Genomic DNA, 20,641 nt, shown 5'->3' on the forward strand with positions numbered 1-20,641 from the left:
GCGCTAAGGGCAAGGGCGCTGCATTTAGTAGCACAGGTGGGGCTTCCTTCGCCAGCCTCTGCAGTAGGGTTTTCTTCTCTTACAACGTCAGGTCTTTTAGGTGGAAGAATATTAGTTTCAGGCAACTTGGTTCCCTTTTTCTTTTTGCTTTTTCGAGGCAGGGTCTCACTGTGTAGTCCAGGCTGGCCTCGAACTCACAGCGATCTTCTTGCCTCAGCCACCCGAGTGCTGGGATGACAGGCGTGTACCACCGGGCTTGGCTCCCAACTTTGTTTCCAGCACTCAGTACACTCGTACACACACACATAACCTAACACAGTGTCCTTTTCTTAACAACAAACAGAAAGAGTTTGCATTTCCTCATGGGACCCTGCAGAGGGCATCCCTGAGGCCTGGGGGGACGAGGAGTAAAAGCTGTTCCTCCTTGAAGGGCTCTGTCGCCGTCCTTGGTTGGAAGGGTGTGATGTGAGGGGTGTCTCAGCAGCAGTGTGTGAGTGCTTGCCGAGGCCTGGGGTTAAAGTGCCGAGCGTTCGAGTGTTCGTGTTCTGGGTGATTCTCTAACTTAGATGTGGCAGGCAGGGCTGCCACTGCCACATGCCTCAACCCATGGTGTCGTCCCCATTTCCGGGAGGAAAGAAGGGACGGTACTCTCAGTGGTGCGGGAATCCTGGAGGGTAGACATTTGCTGATGTCAGAAACCTGTTTCAGAATTTCAAAGAGTGATGTTGAGCTGGGCGTGGTGGTGCGTGCCTGCAAGCCCAGCCCTTGGGAGGCTGAGGCAGGAAGATCCCTGTGAGTTCGAGGCCAGTCTGGGCTACATGGTGAGACTTTGTCTCAAAAACAAAACAGGTGTTGAGTTGTCTCTATTTTCTCTTTTTATTTTGGGCCTGTTTATTCTGTTCTGTTGCTTTTCAACAAAGCTGAAGTGGAGACCTTTACTGAAGGGGGTAGGTGACATTATAGGGTGACCAGGCTGCCCGTGCGGGCCTGTGATGCAAGGGGCCACAGGCTCTGCGTCACCCGGCCCGGGTTGGAAATCTAGCTCCATCCCAAGAGCACGGTGACCTTGGGCCAGGTCCTGTTCGCTTTCTGAGCCTTCATTTTGCTCTTCGGGAGAATGGGATATAAGCTTATGCGATGTGATTCACGGCGAAATGAGCAACGGAAGCGCCGAGAATTTGACGTCGGCAAAGCCTTGTGCCGAGGGCAACCGACTCGGTGTCACTTAGCTTCACAGAGACTCAAGTCTCTGCCATCACTCAGGTTTGCTTTCTGTGTGCCTCCCTCAGCCGGTCGCCCTTCTCCTGATGTTCTGAGATACACGTATGACGATTTCAAAAAGGGGAACTCGGATACCTACGTGACATACCTCATCCACACAGAGGAGAAGGCGCGGTCGCAGGGCGGGTCGGGAGTCTTGAAATACGAGATCAACATTGGCAACGAGTCCACCACGCTGGGCTACTACAACGGGAAGCTGGAGCCTCTGGGCTCCTACCGGTGAGGCCTTTGGTCCCCGCAGCCCGGGCCGAGGGCTGTGTGCACTGCGTATCTGCCATGGCAGGGACATGGCCCAGTGGTCTCAGGGTGCCCTTTGTCCCCCGCAGGGCCTGTGTGGCTGGCTTCACCAACATCACCTTCAACCTCCAGCATGGTGGACTCATCAATGGCGCCGAGAGCTATGTGTCCTTCAGCCCCTACTCAGAGGCTGTGTTCTTGCCCCAGGACCCAGGTAGAGGATGACCACAGCCCTGTTCCAGCTTGGTGTCCCTGGTTCAGCCCTCTCTGAGGTCCCCAGCAGCCAGCTGCGTTTCTAATCCCTGGATTATTTAGCTTTTTGATCTCACTTGTGAGCCCGCATACAGAATCTTTGAACATTTGCAGCTCAAGGAGCCACGGGAATTGTCTTGTTCAACTTCCCTTTAGAAACTGGCTGTTGAGGCCCAGAGAGGGGAAGTACCTCGCCCACGGTCACACAGTGGCTTGGATGCAGCCCTAAGAGCCTGGCCTTGGGCTCCTTGTCAGCTGTTTCTGTCCACTGTTGCAGCACTGGGACCTGCAGCTGCAGGGACCCAGGGAGGGTGCATCCCTTGAACCTAGGCCAGAGATGAATTGACAGGCTTGTTTGCTAAGTTCTCTGGCTTGTCCTGCCTGGTAGTTTCTGGCTATTAGAAAAAAGTCACCAAAGGGGCTTCTTGTCCCCTGAGCCAGCCACCATGGCACTGCTTCTCATGTGAGGAGAAGAGGCGCAGGGTCCGAGGAGACAGTCGCTCATCAGTGGAGTGACAGACCCGGAGAGCAGATTGCAGCTAGGGGGAGCAGCAGACAGGGATTCGGGCTCCCGGACGCCTGGGCTGGTTTTAGTTCCAGAGATATCAGAGATGTGTAACTCCTGTGTTTGTGCCTGGGCACATGTGTTCCACACGCATGTGTGCCGCCTGGCCCCAGCCCTCTGCTGTGTGGGTCCCATGTGGCCCGCCGTGGATGCCTCCCCAGGTGCCTGTGTTTGAACCCCAGGTGTCATCTGCGGAGCTGTGTTTGGATGCATCTTTGGTGCCCTGGTCATCGTGGCCGTGGGAGGCTTCATTTTCTGGAGAAAGAAAAGGTGATGTTGCTTATGTGAATTATAATCCTCTGCTTTTCCGGGAAGCTTTTCTTGTGGGAAATTCCACACATTTACAGCCCTGCAAGGAATGGTACAAAGAGTGCTTGAGTTTCCATGGTCCACAGTGCTCCCCGCCTGGCAATCTTCCTGCCTTGCTTGCCCTCCTACTGCCCACGTGAAGCCTGTGATCAATTGGGATTCAAGGACTCTCCCTCCTGGCTCAGGGTTTCCACTTTGGCCCCTGCCAGGTGCCTTGTGCTGCTGCCAGTCCTTGCTGGGTTTGTGGCCAGTGCTCACAGTGCATCTTTGGCATTAGGTTCTGATTTACTTTTTGGGACTAGGGGTCCAGGACTGGGTAAAAATGCTTGTTTCTTTTTCTTTTCTTTTTTTGTTTTTGGTACCCGGGATCGAACTCGGGTCCTTGTGCTTGCGCAGCAGGTGGCGAAACCACTGAGCTAAATCCCTGGCCCAAAACTGCTTGTTTCTAAAAAAGTAACACATATATACAAGTCACTTTCCCATTGTTAGGACAAAATACGGGACACCTGCAACCTCAAGGCGGAGAGGTTCATTTTGGCTCACAGTTTCAGTGGGTTCAGTCTGTGGGTAGCTGGCTCTGAGGCAGAAACAGCATAGTGGAGGGCCTGGGGGGGGGGAAAGCTGTTCAACCACTGCAGACAGGAGGCAGAGAGAGAAGGAAGGAGCTAGAGGACAAGAACCCACCCTTCCAGGACACACTCCTGGATGTGACCCACCTTCGCCTCACAGCACATTCAGTGACTGACTCATGAATGGAGAAATCCACTGATAGGTACAGGAGCCCGCTTGTCCGGTCACTTGCCAAAAGCCCACTTCTGAAACATGAGACTTGGGGGGCATTCTAGATCTAAACCATCACATTTGTTAAAGAAAAACAAAACCTACCATAGAAAAGCAGAACACGGAGAAAAAGGTAATCCGTAATCTCAGCGCCCACACAAAGCTACTGATTTCATCCCATTTAACTGGTTACAGAGTATTTAACCACATGGAAGTACCGTCATTTGTTTAACCAATTTACTGGATGTTTTCAACTTTGGGGGCCAGTTATATATCCTTGTGGCTAAATCTTTGGGCACATCCATGATTCTTCCAAGCTGGACAATCACTGGGTCTGTGGCTATGCAGGTTTTCAGTTCTCATCCATGCTGCCAAGTTCTCTTCCAGAAAGTAGTTTTTACATCCAGCAACACCAGAGTGTAGGTGCCCCACCCACACTGGATCTGATACGATTTCTGGTTTATGGCAATGACTTGTCAGACTTTCCTCCAAAACAGTACGAAATAAAGAGCCTTGGTTTACAGTAAGGTAATGCCGCCGATGCACATTGCAAGGCAATTCCTAAAGGTGGCTGGAGAAAGATTGCCTGTACTTTGGATAGAATAAAAGAGACTGACTTTACAGTGTTGTGACTGACGTTTGCTGTTTGGACCCTTAAGCTTAGTGTCAGGAGGCAGCAGTTAGCATGCAAGGGGAAAGCGAGAAGGAAACTTTTCTTGTCTGATGGGCTGTTTTCTCTCAACACAGGAAAGATGGGAAGAACAATGACGTGTCATTTTCTCAAATTAAGTAAGTCTCTAGAGTTAGGGTTATGCTAAGACTCTCGCTGCCCCTATCTGTTCTGTGACCATATAGAGAATTTTTTTTCTTTTATTGGTACATTTTAGGTATACAGTACGTTTACATTTATCATTGGGTGTTTGTACCTGTACATGATGTATCTTGGTTCTTATTTTTTCCCCCATTACCTGTGCGCCCTTCACCCCATATAGAGAATTTTTATGGGCCTTGCTGTCATATTTCCAACGGACACATTTTTCCTAATTCATCACCTGGAAATTCTCAGTAGTTCTGTCTTTCACTAAGGAACCTACATTTTATCTCCTGAAGCAAGATTTCTTGCCATGTTCTACTATTTTACATATATATATATATATATATATATATATATGATTAGTAGTTGTTTGCAGATATCATAGTTACACTTGTTTTGGGGGATTGGTGTGTGGATATAGCATATCTCAATAATATATATTTTATAATTTAAAAAAATTGTGTGGGTTATCAAGTCCTAGGGGAGAGTAGAACGTCTGCAAACTCACCGTTTTATACAACGGAGTTGGATTTCCCAATTCCCTCTCGGTGTTTTGTGGATAATATTCTAATCTCTACTCCGCGACCCTTCCCTCCATTGCAGTCTGGTTTTTGTTATTCTGGGAAGATGTTTATTTCCTAAACAAATGAGTTTTTCTAATCGGTTATTTTTTCTTTCCCTTTCTATGATGAAGACCTAAAAAGTGAGTAACTTCCTTACTTTTTAAAATAAGATTTTCCTACTTTGAGTGTGCGCCTCATCGAGTGTAGAGGAAACCCCGACAGGTTGCTTTGTTCTCTCAGGTCCAAGCTCATCAGAGTGGAGCATTTTGAGGCTCACTTTAAGAAGCAGCAGGCTGACTCCAACTGTGGGTTTGCAGAGGAATACGAAGTACGTGGCCACAGCACCATGTTTTCATCGTTTTGTGATTCTTCCTGAATGCTGGAACACTGTCTGTTTTTGTCTGGTTTGGGTGAGGCGACTGCCTGGGGGGAGGAGCTCCTGCCTGGCCCCTGGGACCCCCAGTGTGGCCCCACTGTGGCCCCCGAGTGCTCCGACGGACCCTGACTTTTAGAGGATTGTATGCTTTTGTTTTGTTTTTCCGGAACAGGGTGTGAACCCAGGGCCTTCACACTGTGCTACTTCCCCAGCCCTTTTTTTTTTTTTAAATTTTAAGACAGCATCTTGTTGAGTTGCCCAGGCTGGAGTCAAATTTGGGATCCTCCTGCCTCAGCCTTCCAGAGTGCTAGGATTACGGGTGGCCCAGTTTTGTCGTGTTTTGCTTTATTTAAATGTCTGCATTCCTTTCCTATGCCTGCCATAACAAAAGTACCATAAACTGGGGGGCCAGAAGTCCCAGATCACTGTGTTGGCTGGGCCCTGCTCCCTCCTGGGTGTTTTGGGACCACCCCTCCCCATCAGCTCCAGCTGCTGGCAGCCCCTGTGCTCCTCCGGTCTGTGGCAGGGCACCCTGTGTCGACTTCTGTTTTCCCACGGCATCTCCTCCCCATGCCTGTGTCTTGCTGCCTCTTTTCCTCCTATGCAGCTGCCACCCACATGGGATTGGGGCCCCTGCTTGTGTGACCTTGTTTCAGCCTAATTATGCCTGCAATGACCCAGCTTCCCAGGAGGACCCTGCTCAGCACCTGGGCTTAGAAATTCCACCTAAGTTTCAGGGGATACAAGTGAGCCCTGTTCCCCTGCATCCCCACTCTCTGTTCCCCTGGTGTGAATAGAGTTTGAAGACTGAATAAACAACTTCTTCATTTTGCTTTCAGGATCTGAAGCTGGTTGGAATCAGTTTACCTAAATATGCAGCTGAGCTGGCTGAGAACAGGGGGAAGAATCGCTACAACAACGTCCTGCCCTGTGAGTGATCAGACCACACTGTTGCCCCTTCTGTGCCAGCTGAGGGGAGCTGTCCATTAGTCACCTGTCATGTGCTGAGTGGTGCCCGTAGGGACAGGACACTGATTTAATCCTCACAACCTCCCCATGAAGTAGGGAGTGGAAGGTTAATTTTGCAGATAAGGAAACTGAGGCATGAAGTGTGAGGTGATTTCTTTCCCTGAGGTCACATAGGTAGTAATGGCAAAACCAGGCTTTGGGCCAGTCCGTGAGTCTCATTCAGGGAAGAGGACAGAGTTGGGCTCTTGTCTGTCTGTCTGTCTCTCTGTCTGTGTCACTTTCTCATTGCTGGAACACAACACCTGACACCCACAATTCAAAGGAGGGAGGTTCATTTTGGCTCAGGTTTTCAGTCGGTGGTTGGCTGGCTGTAGTGTAGGAAGAACACAGTGGAAGGGTCTGGCGGAGCAGAGCTGGTCTCCTCATGGTGGGGAGGAGGCAGAGAGGGAGGTATACACTTCCGGGTCATGTCCGCGGCGGCCCGCCTCCTCACCAGGCCCCCGGCTAACCTCACAGTTAGCTAGAGCACCCCCATGATTCAGTGAGCTTTCCGAAGCCCCGCCCATGAGTGCATGGCTTTAGGGGGGACATGGAGATATAAACCGTGACTCTGTATCATTGTATCTACCTACCTACCAACCTACCAGCTTATCTCTCGGCCCCTTTATTTCACGTTTTGTAGCTCCGGATAAAAGTGGGCAGAGCAGGCTGGCAGTCACTCTTTCCGCTTGTCCAGACACATGTGTGATTGGCAGGGCATTTTCCACAACTTAATATGAGAGATGGGTGAGCCAGGTGCAGTAGCTCACACCTGTAATCTCAGTACCCGGGAGGCTGAGGCAGGAGGATTGCCGCGAGTGGAAGGCCAGCCCGAATGACACAGTGAGACCCTGTTACAAAATAGCAAACGAGCTGAAAATATGAGTGATAAGCAAATTCTTCCCTGTTTGAGGAAATCACCAAAGCCTGCCACGAATGGCGAGAATCACTCAGGAGCCATGACAGGGAAGTGTCCTCCTCCATGGGAAGCTGGCTGTGGCCTGTCCGGGGTGGGTTAGGGCACCCGCGGAAGAGGATCCAGTCATCTGTGTGTTCACTGAACGTGATATCAGGCCTTCGTGGAGACAGTATCTTTTTGTATTTGATGCCGTGGTTTTCTTTCTGGGACTGAAATGTTAATTTCTGGTTGAAGCCAGCATCCTCCAGCTCCTTTCTTCATCTTCTGCCCTGTTCTGGGGGGGAAGCTTTGGAAATAGGGGGCAGGGTGGGTCGGGAGGAGCTCCCGTCACCCGCCTGTCCCTGCGGATGCCTGTGGAGGTTTTCTGACCCCCGGTGGCGCCCGGGCACTTGGTATCCAGGTGTTGTCTTTACTGGAAAGACTTCAGGCTGAGTCAGCATTGCCGTGCTCGTCTGTCCCAGGAGGTGACCCGGGTGGGGCGGGACAGGGACATGGAGGGCCGCTGTGTGGCTTCCTCCCAAGCTGGGCACCCTTAGCATCTTCCCTTCCTGGAGCTGGGCAGGTCTGCGTGTGTGCCGCCCAAATGACAATAACTCGTAGGAAATGTGAGAATTCTGTATTTTAGACCATTCCCTTCTTAGCAGTCTTCTACATTCAGTTTCTTGTTAAATTTAGTTCTTTTTTATAGCACCTTTTTAAATTCAAGAGTGGAGGGAGCATAGAAAGGTGGCCCTGGGCTTCCGCCCTGCTGAGGGGGAACAGGCGCTAGATTTGAACTTACTGGGTATCCTGAGTTTGAAATCCCTTCATGTCCACATCCCTCCATTTCCTCACGTGTAAAACAGGGTACACACTTGTGGGGTGGTTTTGAGGGAAAAAAATAAACTTGCTTAACCTAGTCCTTGCTCATGGCAGACCAGCAAGGCACCTGGCAGTAACAGGCTTGTTTGGTCAGAGATGGGTGGGTGTATCAGTCAGCTTTCTCTGCTGAGACCCAGCACTGGTCCCCTACAACTTAAAGGAGGAGAGGTTTAACTTGGCTCATGGTTTCAGGGCATTCAGTCCATGGTCGGCAAGCTCTAAGGCAGAAACATCATGGTGGAAGGGCCTGGTGGAGCAGAGCTGCTCAGCTCATGGTGGCCAGGAAGCAGAGCAGGGGACAGCATAAGAGAGGAGGGGGCGAAGGCCCAGACAGAGACCCCAAGGCCATGTGTCCATGACATACCCAGACAACCCAGCAGTGTGCCCACCCTTCCTAGGGTGAATCCCAAGCCAATCCAGTTGGCACCTGCCCTAACTCACAGCTGCTGAGAATAGGAGCTGGGGCCTGGAAGTCAGGTTGCCAGGGTTCAAATCCTCACTCTGCCACTTGCTCTGTGTACTTGGGCAATCATGGAACTTCTCAGGCCCACAGCCCCATGGGGGCACTGAGGCTACATGAGGTCACATACATAAAATGCCAAGCCATGCCACTTCCAAGAGGCAGGTCCTGTATGTATTTCTCTTCCCCATGTACAGCTTTCCTAAAACGTTTGCGTCTAATGAGGTCCTTTTCTCTTTTTCACGTCACAGATGATACTTCTCGTGTCAAGCTTTCAGTCCAGACCCATTCTACTGATGACTACATCAATGCCAACTACATGCCCGTAAGTGGGCACCGGGTTAGTCCCGCAAACCCTCAGGGCTTCTCCTTCTGTGCCTCGACCCTGAAGCCGTGCCTTCTCTCCTAGGGCTACCATTCCAAGAGGGACTTTATTGCCACACAGGGACCTCTGCCCAATACTTTGAAAGACTTTTGGCGCATGGTCTGGGAGAAGGATGTATACGCCATCGTCATGCTGACCAAATGCGTTGAGCAGGGACGGGTGCGTTATTTTTTAAAAAAATTTCATATTAATCAATTTTTATCATGGTAGAAGCCTTAAAAACCATTTGTCTTCTTAAAAAAAAATATTACTCTCAAACATTGGCACCTTTGTTTGTAGAAATTTGTTTTCCGTCTTTCCAGTTTCTTGGCTGGGTTAGCAAATAGCAGGAGTGAGGAGTGTGTCCCAGAATAAGGCACAGTAGTTGCTTGGCTCGAAATCAGTTTTTATGAGGAAATGATGGCCCAGCACGGGCCGCTCTAGTTCTTAAAGCAAACCTGAGTTTTCATGAGAAAGCGCCCCATTTGAAAAGACTTGGCAAGAGTTTTAAATTGAAAGCAAGCAAACTATCCTGAGGGTCACAGAGAACCCAGCCAGGGGACTGACTCGGTCCCCAATGCCAGTTTCATTACTCGTGCTTCCTTTTCGTTTTTGAGACAGGGTCTCGCTATGTAGCCAAGGCTGGCCTTGAACTCATGGCGATCCTCCTGCCTCAGCCTCCCATGTGCCATCTTGCCTTGTCTTCCTTTTGAGGCTTTAGTGATGGCAGAGCTGTGTGTTTTAATAAAAATGCAATTTTATTCTAGACCAAATGTGAGGAGTACTGGCCTTCTAAGCAGGCCCAGGACTATGGGGGCATAACTGTGGCGATGACATCAGAAATTGTCCTCCCGGAATGGAGCATCCGAGATTTCACAGTGAGAAATGTAAGTAAGAGGTCCAGGCAGCTAGAGCTCAGAAAATTGCCATCTATAAACTTTGGGGTATATTTTAAGTTGATATTAACTAATATTTTATGCATCAGAGAAAAATTCACTTTTCTTTCTACATGATAAAATGATCTATCTTCATGTATACTCCAAGCAACCCATAGCTTTACTTTCTTGAGGGAAATTTCACATTTTCCTGAATGAGGTGACTCTCAAGGGCGTGGCTCTGGCAGTAAACCTTCCTCTCCTCCCACTCCAGGGTGACTTGCTCATGGGATTTTTGTCACAGGCCATGGCCTTTTGAATTCCTTGGTTGGATGGGATCAGGAGGCACCGTTGCCATTAGGAGCGTTTTATAACAGATGCATACAGCGGTGCCTCGGTTCACAAACTTAACTTGCTCCACTATTCTGGGGAAGACGGCTGCTCTTGTTTGGTCAGCTGATGCGGAGTTCATGAACGGAGGCAAAATTTTGGTGCACGATTCTGTTTGTGAACTGAGTTGTTTGTGGACAGAAGTGTTCGTGAGCCAAGACATTCCTGTAGAGGGATTCCTGGGCATGAGCACATTGTTTCCTTTACCCCCAAAGGGACAACTACATTAGTGCAGGGGTTTTAGGAAGTGGAGTTTGTGTCCTTTTTCTTTTTTTGAGGCTGTTTGAAAGAGGCAGTGCCACGAAGTGACTCTGGTCTCTACTGATGGGTGTGGGAATACATTTAACCCTTTGCAGTTCATATCCGGGGCCTAGAAATGCACCTCCCCTTTGATCTCATGGCTCCAAGTCTTGGTCCCAGATAAATACTCTGAAATCCAGGAATAGAATTATTTGTCAAAAAGATGAATGCCAGCCTTATTGGAATGGAGGAAAATACTGGAAACCATGAGAATGTCCAGCCTTCCGAGAACGGAGGACCACACCGTGACTTCACTGCTTTCGGTGTCAGCGCTCAGCTGTCGAAGGGCCGGGTGTAGACTCCACGGCCAGCCCTGCTTGCCCATGGGTTCTGCATCCATGAATTCAGCCAAGTTGGGATCAGAATTATTTGGAGAAATACTGTGTCTGTACTGAACACGTGCAGACTTCCTTTTCTGGTCATCTTTCTCTAAAGAACACAGAGTAACAACTGTTTGTGTAGCATTTATGCTGTAGTTCAGGTATTGTTAACCTAATTGCAGTCTAGGTATTATAAGCAGTTCGGGATGATTTATAGTACCATTCTGTGTTACTTCATGGCAGGGATACATTCTGAGAAATGTGGACAGTGTAGCGACTGACACACCTGGGTTCGGTGTGCGTTGGTCACATAGGTGCAGCGCTGTTGGCTGAAACACTGCACATGCCCGAGACCTGCATGCAGATACTGTGCCATTCACTGTACCTAAGCCAGTGGAGCGTGCATGGATTTTCATATCAGAGGTCCTGGAACCACTGTCCACAGACACTGAGTGACGACTGTAGTCAACACAAGATGTTAGGATGCAGTCTAAGTGAGACACATTCTTGAGACAAAAGCTCACGCAGACTGAAAGGCCTGGAAGCAGATTCAGTGAGCCTTACGAAGTGTGGGTTGGGTTACAGCTTCAGGGATTATCTGTGAAGACTGTGTCACAGGTGAAGGGCAGTCTAGGAAAAGCTCATTCTTTACTAACTGCTGTGTCTCAGAGTCTGGCCTCCGTTACTGTTCTTGTTCTTCTGCGGGAGGTGCTTCTCACAGTTACAGCACACTGATTCCTGCACCAAGTTCACAGCAATGAAAACACCTTTGAAATGTGTCTCTGTGGACTTGCTTGTCCGTGGTTGCTTACACTGCGTGGGCTTCATGCTTGTCGGGGGAATAGTGTGTGGAATTGTTTCATTGCTCTTGCTAGGTGGGCATGATGGTGCATGCTGTTATCCCAGCACTCTGGGAGCCTGATGCAGGGAGCCCAGCTCAGGCAGTGTAGCAATTAAGGGAGGCCCTGTCTCAGAATAAAAAGTACAGAAGGGCTGGGGGTGTAGCTCAGTGTGAAAGCCCTGGGTTCAATCCCCGGTTAAAAAAATTGCTATTGTAATTTTTAAAAAATAAATTCAGATTTCACATATTTCTACTAAAGCCTTTTCTTATTCTAGGAGTCAATCCTGGATACCACATGACATTTAGTAAAATATTGTTTTTTAATTACGCAAAGTGCACTGACACATTTTCCTTTTAAACCCAAGAACGGAACAGACAGAGCCCACTGCTGTCCACTGCCCTGAGTGTTTGCTCGGTGCATGGCTGCCTGTGGCCCCTACTTAGACCCTCTGGGGAGGGGACACTGGGTGGTTCCTGGGATTTGGCAAATCACATTTGGTTTTGTGGTTGGAGTGGTCCCAGGGGGGCCCCGGGTTCACCGGGCTGTAAGGTGGTGGGGGTGTAAGATGTGAATCTGTTACTGGTCAGCAGCTGGAGTGGGGAGAGATCTGAACTCAGACCCAGTGTGCTTGGTATTTTGCTGCCCCTGAGCTAAGACAAGTGTTGGGGAATTCACCCCACTTGTCCGAATCTCGGCTCTTTCTTTTTGGGGGAGGGGGACATACTGAAGGCTTGAACCCTAAGCCTTCATACTGAGCTACATCCTTGGCTTATTTTATGATTATTTTTTTATTTTAAAAGTTTGAGACCGGATCTCACTGTGCCACTAAGTTGCCAAGGTCAGGCTTGAGCTTGCAATCTTCCTGCCTCAGCCTCATGCAGTGCTGGCATGACAGGTGGTCACCACCACACCTGGTTTGCTCACTCGGCTCTCCAAGGGGGACTATCAGCCCCCCTCTTGGGCATGTGAGGAGGATTCGATGAATGAGACAGAGTGTGCCAACACCCCGCAGCTGGTGTGCGAGCGTAGCGTTTTGATTCCTAGCATAACAATGCTGTTGAGCTCCCATCTGTCCCAGCAATTCATTGTCCAGGCTCTGCCCAACTTCTCTTGCCTTTCCATGTCCCCAGGCAGTTGTGTCTGTGCCTCTGACCCCTCTGCTGACTTTTAGGTCCAGACAAGTGACAGTCACCGGCTGAGACAGTTCCATTTCACCTCCTGGCCTGACCACGGTGTTCCGGACACCACAGACCTGCTCATCAACTTCCGGTACCTGGTTCGTGACTACATGAAGCAGAGTCCTCCGGAGTCCCCGATTCTGGTGCACTGCAGGTACAGGTGGCGTGCATGTGTGACAGCTCGGGTGTACCCTTGTGTTTCTGAGTGCTGCAGAAATGCGCTAGGTGTTTCTGATTCAAGAACGTTGCAGGAGGTCCATGCGTGGCTTATTCCCTGGGCCCAGAGATTCCAGTACAGGGCTTGGGAAACTACAGTCTGTGGCCAGATCCAGTGGGCTGCTTGTGTTGTCAACAGAATGTCACTGCAGCAGCTGTGCCCCTGGTTTGCGTGTTGCTAACGGTTGGATTTGTGCTACAGTGGCAGAGACCATGTGCTCTGTGGAGCTGAAGATATTTGTCCATCGCTACTCTAGAACAATAAGAAATTAGCTTTAAAGTTAAAGGAATTAAGATGGGCGTAGTGGTGCATACCTGTAATCCCAGCACTCAGGAGGCTGAGCCAGGAGGGTCGCCGAGAGTTCGAGGCCAGCTTGGGCTATATAGTGAGACCCTGTCTCAAAAAAACAAACCAAAAAATACAATTAAAGAAATTAACTTAGGGCAGAAGAAAGAGTGGCTTTGTTGCCTGTGGGGAACAGATGAATAGAACTGACCCTTCTAGGCTACCCTAGCAATTTGAATGGGACTGAGATTTAAGAGGCTCTAACAAGGCATCTTATCTGTGACACTGAGCTCAAAAGTAAGTGTGGGACTCAGGCCTCGGTGCCAAGGTAGCGAAGCCTGACTTGGTGAGGTTTCCAGAGAACAGTGTTTGCTCAGATCCATTGCCCTAAATGGTGGCCTTGGCCAAGAGCCAGGTGCGAGCAGAGGTAGGGCAATGGGGAGGTCCGTGGAGGAGGCACCGTGCTGACGTGCCACTTTCCCTCCCTTTCAGCGCGGGCGTTGGGAGGACAGGCACTTTCATTGCCATCGATCGTCTCATCTATCAGATCGAAAACGAGAACACGGTGGATGTGTATGGCATTGTGTACGACCTCCGCATGCACCGGCCCCTCATGGTGCAGACAGAGGTGAGGTCTGACCCTTCCCGCCTCCCATCCCTGTCTGGAGGATGATGTGAGATCACACAGTGGGCGTGAAATAGTTTGCACTTCCGGGCCTCGCTGGCCTTCTGTCACGTGACACTGGCTTTCTTGGCAGCCTCTGAGCGGAGCCGATACAGGCAGCACAGTAGGACTGGTGTGAGGAATGGACCTCACACCCTCATCCATCAGCATGTTCTTTACCGTACGCCTGTGACTTATCAAATAATCTCCCCAAGCCTCCAGACTCGGCTTCCTGGGTTTAAACTTATGAAATTGGTATTTTTCACTCCTTGTTTCTAAGCAGGTCTGACTGTCTTTTAACATGTGCTGATGAAATAGGCTTATCAAGCTGGATGTGGTGGCACACACTTGGAATCCCAGCACTTTGGGAGGCTGAGGCAGGAGGATCACAAGTTTGAACCCAGCCTGGGGAATTTGGTGACTGTTTCAAAGTAAAAATAGAAGGGCTGGGGATATTAGCTCAATGTAAGGCCCTGGGTTAATCCCCAGTACCACAGCCAAACCAAAACAAAACAAAGCAAAAATGAACAAGCAACCAGACTTATCAATCATGAATGTCAGGAAGTAGCCCGCCGTGTTTAAGTGTGAAGCAGTGTGCCTTCACCTAGCCCTCTAAGTATGAGAGAAAGAAAGTTCATTACCAGAGCTCCAGGGTTGCCCCGAGACGAGGACAGAACATTCACTTCCCAGCAGGCCATGCTCTGAACCGGGGGAGCTCTCCTGTGCGTGCACTGAGTCTGGGAGGGAGTGCTCCCGAGTCTGGGTCCACTGCATGCTTTGTTTTGGGGAGCTGCAGTTGGGGCTGGTTCATTCCTGTGTTGGTCAGAAGAAGATGTTCACGTCTTCTGCTCTAACTATGCAGAGTAGTATTTCTTAATCTCTTATGCTCCTTTGAGGACCAGAAATTTTATGCTTGCAGACACTTTTCTCATCTCTTTTTTATGTTTCCAGCACAATAATCAGTCACATAGATGTATACATATATTTTTGTTTTCATTTTTTTGAGACACGGTCTCTCTATATAGTTTAGGCTGGCCTTGAACTCATGGCGATCCTCCTGCCTCAGCCTCCTGAGAATACCTAGTCATATTACAATTTTTAATAATATAGGAGTATGTAGAATATATTTTTCCTTTTCCTTTTTTCCCCCTAATCCTGCTTCCTAGAGATGGGCAGTATGTATAGTTGGGCAGGTAACTTTATTTGTTATTTATTTATCTTTTGTAATGGATATTTAGCCCAGGGTCTTTGTACTGAGCTATAATCCCAGCCCCTTTTGTTGTTTTGTTTTTTGAGACAGAGTCTCCATATGCAGTCCAGACTGGCCTCGGACTGGAGGCGATCTTCCTGCCTCGTGGGCATGTATATTTAAAGCCCTCTTTTAAAATTTTATTAGTACATGTTTGCAGTATATAATGTTTACATTCCCTGTGGGGATCTGGGACCTGCACATAACACATCCTAATCCCATTTAGTGCCTGCCCCCCCCCCCCCCCCCCGCACCTGCTTCCCTCCATCTCTACATCCTCTTCCTTCTTTTTTTCTCTTTAAACTGTTTATACCTGGGACTTCTCATATAAGAGAAGTTATGTGATATTTAAGTTTAAATGTCTGATTTCACCTCACGTCATGCTCTCTGTAAACACATATGCACTCGTGTGTGCATGCACACTCACATGGAGTGTTTGGAAAAATCTCGTCCTGTTTTGGGTGTGACACTTCCTTGTGATGCCTTCCCCTCGCGGTTTTGCAGATCCCTTTCTGCATCAGCTTATACCTCCTCCCCCTTTTGTACAGGCCAACTGCGGCTCCCGAAAGCTTGCCCAAAGTGGTCCCCCAAAGCTTGCCGTCTGGCCCCCACACGATCACCCCTAAAGGTGCCTCCTCTTTTAAGAGCTCCAGGGTCCTCTCGCTCCACTCGGCCCGGCCCAGGCAGTGGCGCTGGACCCCGTGGTTGAGGAGCACACGGTGGCGTCTCCTCAGCTGCAGGGAGAGTGTACTCCCTATGAGTCACTCATGCACAAATCCCGTCTGAGCTTTCTGATGGTCACCCGGCTCTTCCTACCTCGTAACATCCGACCCCCAGCTGCTTGCTGTCGGGCAGTGGGAGCCGAGTTGGGGGCTCAGCCCAGGGCCTGGCTCATGTACTCACTCTCCTTTTGCTCTCAGGATCAGTATGTTTTCCTCAACCAGTGTGTCTTGGACATCGTCCGATCCGAGAGGGACCCCAAAGCGGACCTGATCTACCAGAACACCACCGCCATGACAATCTACGAGAACCTGGAGCCGGTGGGCGCGTTCGGAAAGACCAATGGGTACATCGCCTGACTCCGAAGCGGAGGCCGGGAGGGCAGCCGGAAGTCACCCCACAGCCCAGAAAAACGCCCCTTCCACCTGTTTTCCTGCGTTGTCTCAGATCTCAGCTCTGTTCTGTTCTGCTAGGACCACGTGGTCTGCAGGCTGGAAGTCGACACGGGACCAAGGTGCAGCAGGGGCCGGCCACTCCCCTTCCCGATGCCAATGGGAAGAGTCCACTTTTCATTTTCCTTGAAAATTGTGGAAAACCAGGAAAAGTAACGGATGATTTTTTTGCTTTTTCAAAATAGGTTCTTAAAAGAAAAAAACAACTACAAAAGACTATTTTATAGGCTTCACATGCTCAAGCCAGGATTGTGTCGGGTTGAATCTATTTTAAGTATCAGAGGTCTATTTTTGCCTACTGTGTCGTGGGGTCGAGCAGATGGAAAACACACAATTGCAGCGGTTCTTGTGTGAGGAGGGGTACGCGGTGCCTCTTCCGCTTGGGTTTTCTATTTGAACATGTGCCTTTTCTGAATTATGCTTCCACGGGCAAAACTCAGTAGATTTCTCTATTTTTGTATTGAATCTCATAATTGGAATATAGGGAATTTAAACAGTAGCTTAGCAGGAGGTTCGCCTTGTAACATTCCTGTCCTGTTGATGAGAAGGTGCCCCTCCTGCCACCCCAGATACTCTGTATTCCCTTTTTCTTCCCTTTTCCTCTGCCAGTTTCCTCCAAAGACTTCTGTTGCAACATTTGTAGCCCATTGATTGGGTGAGAATGGAAACTGAGTATCTCCTAGAGTATCTCTTGGGCAGTCTGCATGCCCAGGTAGCCCTTTCTTTGTTCCTGCCTCCTTTCTGTCTTTGGTAAGAAGGATTATTTAAAGGTGCAATATGTGACTTGTGATTCCTGATGCTCTGGGTTTTTAGTAACGTTTTACTCAGGTTGGCATTTTTATGTGTGTCCGTGTGTCTGTGTACTGTGTGCGTGTGTGTGCGTTTTAAAAAACGTGGCAATCTGTGAACACTTCAGTGTGAACTCAGTGTCAGGTGAATCCCTCCTCCCCCAAGTCCACTGGCTTTGTCTGTCCACGGTGACACACCTTGGTATCTACTGTATATATAAACCCTCCTGCATCAGTCGTTCCTAGGAATTGAGGTGTACAAAGTTTGATTTGTATCAAAGATGTAATTATTATTTTTAAAACCTCTTTTCACTATACTGCTGCTGTAATTACTTTGATTTAAAAAAACGTAGATTATTATTTTTTTTTGCCTTCAGGTTGTGTATTCACCAAGGATTTCAGAATTTATGTGGGTTTATTTTATTGGTACCTAATCTGTAAACTTTGCAAGGCATTAACATGAAAGGATCGGTTTCTTTTCTTTTATGCGGTGGCTCAGGTTATATGTGGAAGACGTTTTGAGTTTCTTCTCCAATAGGCAATGAAGTATCTGCGGTCTGATGAAGGAAGCACCATGCTCCGGAGTCCTGTGGCCGATTTCTGCTCAGGACACAGGTTTCCTGTTGACAATGGGACTGGGGCTTCAGGGGGCCTGGTCCCCATCCCGGCCGCTGCGCACCTCACCGGCACTTTGATGACAGCCTGGACATGGATGGGCACCTTAGTGCTTGGAAGGGTGAAGCGCAGTGTGCCTGACGCCCCAGGCTGCTGTTCAGTGCCATCTGTCTTCTGTCCCCTGACTCTTTGGGGTACTGAAAGCATTAAAAGGAGGGTCGCGGTGGCCTCCTGTTTGGGAGTGAATTTTACTTCTCAGATGGAAGTTGCACTTTTTGCTGAATCCCTCACTGTTTCCTGTCCTTCCAGCAGTGAGCGGGTGGACCTGGCTGGCTCAGGTCCTCCGGCATCGAGGGCCTGGGTCACCCCGAAGCTGGCTTTGGGCAGGCCGCCCCCAACTCACCGGCAAGAGGGCTCCAGGGCTTCACCTGCTACTGTGGGCCACGCTCCTCCCCTCTGTCAGGAACCTCCTGGGAGGCAGCTTCCTAACCCCTGCCCTGCCTGTGTTACTGCCCTGGAGAAAGCACAGGAAAGGCTTTGCCCTTCAAAAGATATCAGCCAAGTAATTGTAAACATACTGCATAAAAATGCGGGCGGGCTGGCTGGAGGCCTGAACTGCACAGCACGACCCTGTCTCAGAAGAAAAAAAAGCAAGCAAAGCCCAGCAATCCTCCTCCCTCCGCCTGACCCGGGCTTGGGAAATATTCGGGCAGCAGCCACCCCGCCTCACTCCGTCCAGTCCGGTCGGTCCGTCCCAAGAGGTCTGGAATTCAACCGGAAGGTCACACGAAGGTCAGGATGCTCCTGGTCCTCAGGACTGGGTGGGGCTTGGGGGCGGAGGTTATTTATAGTCTCTGGGAGGGAAGATTCCTGTGTAAAGGGAAGGAGGCCGGGGTGGGCAGGACCCTCGGGGAGGACCCAGGGGCATCGCGGAGGCCGCAGGCTCCGGGAAAGGACAAGGGGCATCGCTGCCTGTCGAGAACAGACTGTCTGTCCAGCGCTGAGGCTGGAGACCGCCGGCGCCGCGGCCTGCAGCTGGACTCGGTGCCGCTGGATCCGTGCTCGGTGCCGCTGGATCCGTGCTTTGTGGGATCATCGAGGCAGATGATTCTGTGTTTTGGTTTTAGCTGGCGTGAAAAAGTCTGGTTTTCGTTTGCAATGCTTGATGGCGCTTGTCGAGCTCAGCAAGTCTTGGGGACTGGTGGGGACTGGCCTCGGAAGTGCAGGTCGAGTCCTCAGCTGCCTGTTGAACATACTGTAGCTTTTCTCTCCCTCCGGGGGGCGCATATGAATAGGATGTGTTGATGTGGACTCTAAAGTGTAATTTTCTTGTAACTATTTTGGAATGATGCATATTTCTAATGTTGGTTATACTTGTACAGAGTATTGCTGTTGGTTGCTTTTTTTTTTTTTTTTTAAAGGAAAAAATGGCCTGGAAAAAATTTTTTTTTTAAGAAGACTTACAAATACCAAATATAAAAACTGTCAACACAAGATGCTTTCATTTCTTTCTTTCCTTGTTCCCTGTCGGGCCCTCCTACTTTATGTCCATACCCTGCACCAGTCAGGCTAGCGGCTACTATGCAGAGTGGGGTATTCTTAGCAAAAACACTCGGATTTCCACAGAGCTTTAGTTTTCTGGGGCTGCCGTTGCAAATGCCACAGACTGGGTTGTTGAAACAAAAGGAACATATTTTCTCACAGTTCTGGAGGCCAGGGGCAGAGGTCGGGCTGTCCTGCCTGAGCACCTGTCTAATCTCTTCTGGCTTTGGCTCTTGCCCGCATACTTCAGGCTGGCCTTGAGCTCACTGTGCAGCCCAGGCTGGCCTCGAATTTGCAGCAATTCTCCTGCCTCAGCGTCCCGAGTGCTGGGATCACAGGTGTGGATTTTTTTCCCAGGCAGCTTTAACCTCTGCACGTGAGGACTCCGGTCAGTTTGGATTAGGGCCTCCCTTTCCCTACCTCCCCTGTCTCCAGGGACCTCTGTAAAGACTCCATCTTCCAGTGCAGTCCCCTTCTGAGGATGAGGGGTTCGGAGATCAACATGAGTTTTAGGGGACAGCTCAGCCCTTGACACACATCCAGGGGGTTCAGGGGAGACTCGGGACAGCTGTGTGCCTGCAGCAGGGTCGCCCTCGAGGGTCGCAGGGACAGACGCCCAGGAGTTTAGGGGCTTTGGTGGATGGTTTGGGGATCCTGGAATTGCGGGGACCCTGAGTGAATCCCGCAGGACTTCTCGGGGCTGCGGATTCCACTGCCTCTGCATCTGCAGGGCTTAGGTTCTGATGCGGGGACCACAGGCAGCGACCTCGATGGAGGGGAGCACTCGGGAGGGGAGCACTCGGGAGAGGCTTTGGCTCTGGGCTGAGTCACCTCCTCCTCCGCCCGCCCTGCGCTGAGGAGACAGCGGTGAAAACCTGCAGTGCGCGCTCCACCATCCTCGCTCTGGGGAGAACCACACAGACAGACAGACAGGGTTAGGACAGTGGCCATGGTGGTGACAGGTGAGTGATTTAATGCTGCTTGTGTAGTTGGCTAAAATAAAACTTTAAAATATCACACAAGGTGTGTGTGTGTGCACAAGTGTGTGGATGCAGACCCAAATGTGTAGGCAAACACACACACACACACACACACACGCATGCGCAGGGAGTGTGCCCTGCCTTGTTCAGACGGGAGCTGTGCGGTGGGCGTGGGTGCCATCATGAGGAAGGAGGCCTGGAGACTGGGAGGGTGCGGCCCACAGTAGGCGCCATGGGAGCCAAGAGCCCTGCCTGGCTGTGGGCCCCTGACTGTCTAGACCCGCACCCAGCACGGCCATCACCCTCACAAGCTCTGTCCCCCTGTTTCTCCTCCTCTCCTCCCAGAACCTCTCTGGAGACCCTGGCTGGAGCCTGGCCGCACCCTGAGTGCAACACAACCAGCCTGCATCCCAGTGCCCCGGACTCTCTGACCCA

At 50.2% G+C, this 20,641-nt stretch overlaps 1 protein-coding gene across 1 annotated transcript in view; it reads left to right on the plus strand.

Annotated features, from left to right (window-relative positions):
* Nucleotides 1-19,141, plus strand: part of Ptprj (protein tyrosine phosphatase receptor type J) — a 71,391-nt gene extending 52,250 nt beyond the window's left edge. The window contains exons 13-25 of the mRNA XM_021264152.2: nt 1,290-1,500; nt 1,608-1,732; nt 2,518-2,605; nt 4,172-4,213; nt 4,933-4,941; nt 5,042-5,129; nt 6,017-6,107; nt 8,677-8,750; nt 8,835-8,969; nt 9,557-9,676; nt 12,688-12,848; nt 13,689-13,824; nt 16,030-19,141. Coding sequence (XP_021119811.1) covers nt 1,290-1,500; nt 1,608-1,732; nt 2,518-2,605; nt 4,172-4,213; nt 4,933-4,941; nt 5,042-5,129; nt 6,017-6,107; nt 8,677-8,750; nt 8,835-8,969; nt 9,557-9,676; nt 12,688-12,848; nt 13,689-13,824; nt 16,030-16,188 — 1,439 coding nt within the window. The 3' untranslated portion in view covers nt 16,189-19,141. The remainder of the gene's footprint in view (nt 1-1,289; nt 1,501-1,607; nt 1,733-2,517; nt 2,606-4,171; nt 4,214-4,932; nt 4,942-5,041; nt 5,130-6,016; nt 6,108-8,676; nt 8,751-8,834; nt 8,970-9,556; nt 9,677-12,687; nt 12,849-13,688; nt 13,825-16,029) is intronic.
* Nucleotides 19,142-20,641: the final 1,500 nt, after the last annotated feature.

Source organism: Heterocephalus glaber, unplaced genomic scaffold (genome assembly GCF_053883595.1).
Source record: "Heterocephalus glaber isolate CG9 unplaced genomic scaffold, H.glaber_assembly_v1.0 deba00000594, whole genome shotgun sequence".
Lineage (NCBI taxonomy): Eukaryota > Metazoa > Chordata > Mammalia > Rodentia > Bathyergidae > Heterocephalus > Heterocephalus glaber.